The following is a 9,026-nucleotide window of genomic DNA, read 5'->3' as shown; positions in this document are numbered from 1 at the left end:
ACTACCTTGAAGTGTAAACTTGTTTAATAAACCATATCTTTCATTTTCGATTTTTAATTCACGTAGTCCGGGAACTTTCCGGACAAACTGTGTATTTAAAAAATCATGTAACAAATAGTAGAAAAGAGAAGAAAATGTAATATAAAATAATGTAAAGAACAAGAGAAAGAATAAGATACGACGGTGTAAGGTAAATGTTTACAATAGGGGAGATCGGCTTCTTGTTTTGATACATTGTAAATATGACCTTCCTGAGTACGTTTCTAAAAGTTTTATCCGTCGCTCATTGTTTATAAAAAAGTTATGAACAAAAAAAGTTTGATGATTAAACTATCGTTTTCCGACACCGTTTACATTTCAGAAGGAAATGAGTAATGTTCATGTTGCCAACAATGTGTGTATATGTAACATATCCCGAAACTTTCTGTTTTATTTTCATTTTCTCGTTTGTATTCGTCCCGATGTATAATTTTAATACTAGATTGATTGACGATTTGTTTTCATTTCTTTGTTGTAAGCATGTAGGCAGGGGGGCTGCGTCCCCCTGCACCCCCCCTAAAAACCTTAACTTAACCTCAACTCATCTTTCTGCATTCCTCCTTGCAAAATTTCCACACTGGTTAACCTATGTTACTACAATATCAACAGAAATGAATAAAACTTGCGAGGGGAAATGCAGAAAGAAGAGTTTAGATTAGGGTTAGGTTAGGTTTTTTAGGCGGGGGTGCAGAGGGGGCGCAGCCCCTCTTTCCTACATGTTTACAACACAAAAAAAATGTACACGGTGGCGAAAAACGATAATTTAGTCATCAAACTTTTTTTGTTCATAACTTTTTTATAAACAATGAGCGACGGATAAAACTTTTAGAAACGTACTCAGGAAGATCATATTTACAATGTATCAAAACAAGAAGCCGATCGGAGGGGTCTCCCCTATTGTAAACATTTACTCGGTGTAATACAAAATAAGATAAAAGAAAAAATACAGAATCCACGACGGACTTCGATAATTAACAGACCGAATCACGCTAATTCACGAGACAAATTGTTTAATCGGAATGATACCGCGAAAGTACGGAACGGGAGACTTTACTAACTGCTTCAAGCTGAAAGATAGCGAGCGCAGGCACGAGAAGATGACAATCGCAGGGCGCAAAGCTAGACGCAGGCTAAGCAGGCCAGAGGGTGCAAGCCAATGTACGTGACAAACAATACGCCGGGATAAGATAGCGTGCAGCAGCCTCTTTACAAGCCGTAATTCAACGCGGACTTACTTGTTTCGCTGATAATCGCAATTTGGTCGAACGGATCACCGCGCCACGTAACTTTCGCCGGTTTTGTGTCCCTAGGCCCGCAGATAATCTCGAGCCGAGTTCTTAGTCTACGTTCATGCACTCAAAAAAAAAGAATACTCGCAATACGGAGCGAAGCGGGGGCGATGTCGGGGCTTGACTTTGCTTTTTGATTATCACCGAACAATTAACGACGCTCTCGGCCTCGGCGCTAGGAAGATCGGCGGTACAATACGTTACTTGACCGCGAATAATCCCGGACAAATTATACACACTAAAATGCGACACGCATTCACGGTATGTTCGCGAATTTTTCGGCGATAATTGTCTCGGAAATTCACCACCCGAGATTGCCGCTAATTCGCACGTTAGCTCGGTACGATATTTCCCCCCGATCGACGCTGCTTCCGACTCGCACGCATCTCACTTCAGCCGATCGCGCGAGAAAATCCGATTTTGGTATGATGATTTGGTACAGCGTCAGCTGATCGCCGTCGGTAGACGATAGCCGACGGTACGCGAGCGGTTACAATAGGGTTACGATAATCACAGCACACACGCACAACGAGTACGATCACTTAACCAAAAAAAAGAAACAGACGAAAACAAACAACGCGAACAGGCTACTTGGCGTTGTATCGCCACTCCAGGGCTTGACGATTATTCGCGAAATTACGAAAATCATGCACTTACCCTACGAACTACTGCCACGAAGCCCCGTGAAGCCCGATCCTGGCCGCTGTCGAAAAATCGTGAATACGGCCAAGGACACGTCCTTGCCGTCGCAAACAAGACGCGAAATACAAACGACCAGCCTCGATACGAGGCCTGTGTAACGCGGATTCGTGGCTAACAGTAATGAAACGGGCACCTCACCGTCGTCCGTTGTCCTCCGGCATGCTCCTGTCTCCTCCGTCCGGAATGACACTGTAAGAGCTCGCTCACTTAGTCGGGGTCACCCTCACAACTTGAATCACTACATCCCGAGGACAAAAATCGCGGCACGGCAAACTTGTCAAGCGACACGGAAGTTACTCGTACGCACGGGAACCCGAGAGATGTGTGTGTGTGTGTGCGGCACAGCTGATCGCGACCAAGAGCCATAGTTGCAAACTCGAGCCGGCTAGCACCGAGAGCACCGAGGTGTTGGGAGCCACTGGGAACACGCACACAAGCGAGAACCGCCATCCGTGTGCGTGGAACACACACACGGACACTCGCGTGGAACACACACACGGACGGCGGTTCTCGCTTGTGTGCGTGTTCCCAGTGGCTCCCAACACCTCGGTGCTCTCGGTGCTAGCCGGCTCGAGTTTGCAACTATGCCAAGAGCACGACGATTTCGTTCGATAAGCGGTCGATACCTCAGCGGGCAGCGCTGAGGTCGCGTGGGGTAGGTCGCGTGGGCCAATCAGGCCGCAGAATTCGCAGCGCGGCTCGCAAGCTCGCTCGCAGGCGGCAGGATCAGCGGGCCGCTAAATTCGAACGCTCGCAGTATCTATTACGCTATGATACAGCCGCACAAGCAAAAGTAGAAAGCAGCGGGTCGGAATGGTAACCCGTGAGATGCAGCAATGATATAAGCAGCGTGTTCTCGAGTCCAGGCAGCAGGATTGTTGGAACCCCGCGCATCTCGGCGTAGGCCGGCTCGTCGATGGTTCGTTCCGCCGTTCCGCCCGTTCTGCTAGACTAGCTTGTTGGTCGTCGTGTTCTCCTAGAAAGCGTCGATGTTCCACTATGGCTTCTGCATGCAGTCACCTACCCTTGCTCTCAGCGTGACCTTGAGGCGAGACTTCGCGTCTCTGTTCCTTTCTCTCTCTCTCTCGTTCGGGCACAGCCTGATGTTCTTGGCGAAAAGTCCCACGATGATCCTCAGGACGGTGAGGCGCCGAAATAACTTACAAAAAGAATAAAAAATAAAACTCTATTCTAAGCGGACGCAAGCAAGCCCTGGAGGATCTTGGCGCTCATTTTTTCAGCTCGTTTTCCCGGGCTCCCGCGAAAATCTTTAACTTTTGTGACGAGGAAAGAGCGGTGCGAATACCACGTCACAATATATATATATATACGGCGTAAAGTCACGTCCTACAAAATTTGCTTCCTGTGCAAATAAACAACCAGCAGCAGTGGTTTTTTGTGTAGTCTGTGAACATTTATATCGTATTAGTTGTTCTGAGAGAAAAAAATTTGTTAGTTTCGGAGATATTAATGGAATCTGTGACGAATGTTCCAGTACTCTAGCTAACATAACCTCAACGGATAAGCTAACGGAAAAACAAACCAGAATTATTCTAAAATCCAATCTAACAAACTGTAAAGAACAATTGAAATCGCCGACTAATGAAAATAGGCTTCTGAAACAGCTGGTCAAAGAAATATAGGACAAAAATAAATTATTAATAGAGAAAAATAGTAAGATTAAAGAGAAGTTAAAAAAAGTGCAAATAAACGGTACACCGGCAACATATGCATCAGTTCTATCTAAAACAAATGCAAATATAAGAAAGACTCCAAAAATAAACATACCCAATCTTATTGTTAAACCTAAAAAAAATAAAAACATTGCAGAAATTATGGAAAAATGCAAGCAAACTATAGTTTATTAGACCTCTTTTCCTGTGGATAATTTGTATGCTGTCAAAAATCATATTGTTGTTAGGTGTAAAAATACAAACAATGTGCAAAAAATTAAAAAGAAACTAAAAGACATAACAAAGACTGAAGCTATAGTAGAAGTTGAAAAGTTGAGAAGATCTAAGATAAAAATAATTGGAGTAGACAAATGTTATGATGCAGAACCAAATAATGTACTTGAACAAGATATAAGAATAAAAAATATGTTGGATATTGAAAAACAGGAAAAAAAAGTGTTGGATATAACAGGAGATAAAAAGTGTTTATAAATATACTAATGTAAAATCTAACTCTATGACACTAATACTTGAAGTAAATACTAGTGCCTATGAAAGTCTTATGAAGGAAACTAAAATATACATTGGTGCCAACAGGTGCAGGGTGTACAATGATTTTAACGTAAACTATTGTTTTAAATGCAAGACATATGGACATAGTGCTAAACAATACTCTCAGGAGTATTTCTGTGCAATATGTGCAGGGAAACTTTGGAAGAAAGATTGTGATAATAAGAGACAAAAAAAATGTATAAACTGTGTGAGACATAATGAGAGAAGTGAGAATGAGTTTAAAAGATCCACGCAGTAAATAAAAAGAATGAATGCCAAACATACTTCTACATAACTTCTTTATGCAGAAATCAATTGCTAGAACAGAATATCCATATAATCCAACTGAATTAAAAAATGGCAACTAGAAGAGAAAGTGAGGAAGAAGATGAACTTAATGAGCCGGCAATACAGGAAGAGGAACTGCAACTAGACCAGGACGATCCATATATACGTGAACAAATATTAGAAGACAGTGACTTTAACAGCAACATACGAAACTCTAAACAATTAATATTACTTATAAATATTAGAAGCCTCAAACAAAATTTAATAAAGCTTGAAACTCTTTTATATAGATTAACTAATAAACCAGCTATAATAATTTACACTGAGACCTGGGCAAGTCAGAACCAAATATATAATTTACCAGGTTATGTTATCTATATAAATGAAATCAGCCTTATGCCTGAATAAGGCTGATGGTGTGGCTATGTGTAGAAATAAAATTGTAAAATCATGCACGTTAAAGCAGATAAGACGAGCGCGAGGTTGTTTGCGTGATATGAGTGTGTATGTATGTCCGTGTGTAGCCGTAGGTTAAAACTAAGATTTATATTTTCAAAAACGAGACANTNNCTCGTAGGACGTCGTCACATACAGACCGAGAATAAAGCAAGATACTTCAAATAAACTGTCGAGTTTAAGATTCAATTTTGTCTAACTCAATTTTATCCTAATCAACTAATAGAGGAAAATTAATAAAAATAATCCACAATCTGGGGGCTCGTCCGGGATGTGAGCTCTTGCGAGCTGTGAAGAGGTGCATTTGTTTTTTTTAAAAAAAGGAAGAGAAGAAGAGAGAGAAGACGAATTGAAAGACGAAGAAGACGAATTAAAAGGACGAAAAAAGACGAATTAAAAGACGAGGAAGACGAATTAAAAAGACGAATTTAGGGACAAAGAGACGAAATTGAATAAAAGACGAGAGTGAGGCTGGAACAGTGTATCTGCTGTGATATTCGGTGTGACCGAGCGACCGTTAATTATTGTTGACGACGAGGACAATGAAGGACGCTTGCTCGCTTACAGTCTTGGAATTGAAGGAAAAGTTGAAGACATTAAAGCAAAACACGACGGGAACAAGGGCGGAATCGATACGTCGTTTGATGGATGCGGACCCGTCTGTTTCCTGGATGGACGATGTGGCGAGTGGGGCGGCGGTCAATGGGAGCGTCGTCGACGATGCTTGTGGACGCACTAGCGATCGTCAGACGTGCAGGTCAGCATTGACGGACCAGGAACAGAATGCGGTGCTGCAGCGAGAAATGGAATTGTGCAGGCGAGAGAAGGAGTTGGCTGTGCGTGAGCTCGAGATTACGCGACGAGAGCTGGATTTGTTGCGGCGCGCAAGTGCAGCGGGCGGTGCGGCGGTGGAGCCATCGGCGGAGGATTCTGGTGGACAGAGGTGGGAAACTACGTTAGATGCGGTGTCAAAAGTCAACATCGTTCAGATTGCGGATCTGTTAGGTATTTTTGACGGTGATGCCGATAGATTCGAGATTTGGGAGAGGCAGGTGAGACGATTAAAAATAACTTACCGTCTAAGTGATGACATGACTCGCATTTTGATTGGTTTGCGATTGAGAGGGCGAGCGGCTGAGTGGCTGCATGCAAAGGACGAACATGTTGATATGTCTATTGATGACTTGTTATCAAACTTGAAAGACATGTTTGCTCGAAGAATAAATAAGGTCGCGTTAAGGAGACGGTTCGAAGAACGCGTTTGGAATAACTATTATAGGAGAACTATTCAAAGATTATCTTCACGATAAAGAAATTTTAGCGAGCCGTGTTCCAATCGAACGCACAGAACTAATAAATGATATTATTGAAGGGATACCGGATCCGTTCCTGCGGGACCAAGCGAGAATCCAACGGTTTGATTCAGCTGCGGAGATTTTGAGAGCGTTTGAGGACGTCAGCCTCCATGCAAGAAATCATCGAGGAAATCCGAGCACTGGCGAGATGGCGGTGGCGAGGTCTGGACAGTCGTCAGGAAGCAGAGCGAGAAACGACAGAGTTTGCTATAGCTGCGGTGAGCGAGGTCATGTATCGGTGAATTGTCCTACCAAGGAAAAAGGCGTTAAATGTTTTAATTGTAACGCGTTCGGTCATACAGCGGCAAAATGTAAAAAAAGGGTAACGCCGAAAAAAAAGATTGAGAATAAAGAAGTTAACGCGGCGTCAAACGATTGTACGAGTTGCCATTCCGATATTGTTACCGAGTCGAAGGCAGCATCCGGGAAATGTTTTAAAAAAATTAAGTTAGCGGGATGCACATTGACTGCGCTTATTGATACGGGAAGCGATGTAAGTTTGATTTGTGAGAGTGCGCATGCTCTGATCGGTGTTCCTACGTTATCCGGCGAGATAATCAAGTTCCGCGGATTTGGATCAGACAGTAATAAGACTCTCGGTAAATTTATAGGAACATTTTTTATAGATGATTGCGAATATAATATTACAGCGCACGCGGTGTCGGATGACGTCATTTTATACGATGTACTTATCGGGTCCGATTTTATAAATACGGTTGACGTTGTCATTAAAAGGAGAATCGCGACATTTGTTAAACCGTCAGGCATTTGTGAGGCGAGCGACGTGCGTCCTGAAATATTTGCGATAGACGTTGCGCACGAGATAAATACTGTAGATTTGTCTCATCTTGAGAATAACAACCACAGACGCATAGTAAAGGTAATGATAGGGCAATATAACCCGGTGAAGACTCGAGAGGTAGAAGTAAAAATGACAATAATAACAAAGGACGATGTACTTGTTTGGCAGCGACCGAGGCGATTATCGCCTCTAGAGAAGAACATAGTTGATAAACAGATTCAGGAATGACTTTGCGATAAGATAATTCAGCCGTCTCTTTCGGAATATGCTAGTCCGATCGTATTAGTTAAGAAGAAGGACGGTTCGAGTAGATTATGCGTTGATTATAGAAAACTAAACCAAAAAATAGTTAGAGATAGGTATCCCTTGCCACTGGTGGAGGATCAATTAGACGGCTTACAAAGAACCAGGATTTTTAGTACATTAGACTTAAAAAATGGTTTTTTTATTGTGCGTTGAGTAGAGAAAGTCGTAAATATACAGCTTTTGTCATACCGGATGGACACTATGAATTTCTCAAAGTGCCCTTCGGCCTTTGTAATTCACCGTCCGTTTTCCAGCGGTATATAAATACCATATTTAGAGATTTAATTGCAAATAAGACCATCTTAGTCTATATGGACGATATTATAATCCCGTCAGTTGATCTCGCGGAAGGATTAAAAAGTTTGGAAATTGTGTTGAATGTGGCGAGCCAGTATGGCTTACAAATTAACTGGAAGAAAAGCTGTTTTCTTCAGTCGAGAGTAGAGTACCTAGGGCATATAGTAGAAAACGGATCCGTCAGACCTTCTACTCATAAAACCAAAGCGGTCGAGAAATTTCCTAAGCCGGGCAATGTTAAGCAGGTGCAAAGTTTTTTAGGGCTTACCGGGTATTTTAGAAAATTTATACGGAATTATTCTGCGATTGCTAGGCCCTTGACTAATTTATTGCGAGCGAGCGTACCGTTCATATTCGGCGAGAAAGAAGTACGAGCTTTTGAGGCGTTAAAAATGGCATTAACTGAAAAACCAGTGCTACACTTATATAATGTAAAAGCGGAAACCGAGCTGCACACGGACGCGTGTATGTACGGGTTTGGCGCAATCTTGTTACAGCGCGATAGCGAAAACGGCTCGTGGCACCCTGTGTATTATGCGAGCAGCCGAACGACTTCTGCGGAGGAACAATACACGAGTTATGAGCTGGAAGTGCTTGCGGTTGTAAAAGCGCTTAAGAAATTTAGAGTATATTTATTAGGAATATCGTTTCGAATTGTTACGGACTGCGATGCTTTTGTAAAGACGATGAGCAAAAAAGATATTTCTGCTTGTATTGCTCGTTGAGCAATATTCATGCAGGATTTTGACTACACGATAGTGTAGTCGGGTAGAGCTATGCAACATGTCGATGCTTTGAGTCGGAACTTTCTTCCTGCGTGTTATATGATGAACGAAGAGACTGCGGGACTTGTGGAGAGATTGAGACAGGCACAACGAGAGGACCCAGAGCTGCAAGCTTGTTTTAAAGCTGCTGAGGACGGAACTGCCGAGAATTACAAAGTAAAAAGCAATCTTCTATATAAAATAAACAATAAATAAAAAAATAAAGGTGAAGAGCAGATGGTTGTTCCGAAGAGTATGCAGACTTAGGTGATTAGGCAGGCTCACGAGAATGGACATTTTGCGACGGATAAAACGGAGGCACTTCTGCGAAGAGATTATTGGTTCAAAGGGTATGCGAGCTAAAATCGGGAAGGTTATTCAGCGTTGCGTTACATGTATCCTGGCAGAAAGAAAACTGGGCAAAAGGGAAGGGTTCCTTCATCCGATCGATAAAGGAGATTCGCCACTGTCAGTGTATCATGTCGATCATCTCGGGCCTTTGC

At 42.5% G+C, this 9,026-nt stretch overlaps 1 protein-coding gene across 1 annotated transcript; it reads left to right on the top strand.

The window, feature by feature from the left end:
• Positions 1–5,541: 5,541 nt before the first annotated feature.
• Positions 5,542–8,523, top strand: LOC109862041. The gene is made up of 5 exons (XM_020441934.1): positions 5,542–6,004; positions 6,372–6,572; positions 7,799–8,030; positions 8,073–8,385; positions 8,500–8,523. The coding sequence occupies exons 1-5, from the start codon at positions 5,542–5,544 to the stop codon at positions 8,521–8,523; spliced, it is 1,233 nt and encodes a 410-aa protein (XP_020297523.1).
• Positions 8,524–9,026: the final 503 nt, after the last annotated feature.

This window comes from Pseudomyrmex gracilis, unplaced genomic scaffold (genome assembly GCF_002006095.1).
Source record: "Pseudomyrmex gracilis isolate BER0280 unplaced genomic scaffold, ASM200609v1 scaffold_1302, whole genome shotgun sequence".
NCBI lineage: Eukaryota > Metazoa > Arthropoda > Insecta > Hymenoptera > Formicidae > Pseudomyrmex > Pseudomyrmex gracilis.
The sequence above is the reverse complement of the archived record's forward strand: the minus strand, read 5'-3'. Positions and strand labels throughout refer to the sequence as shown.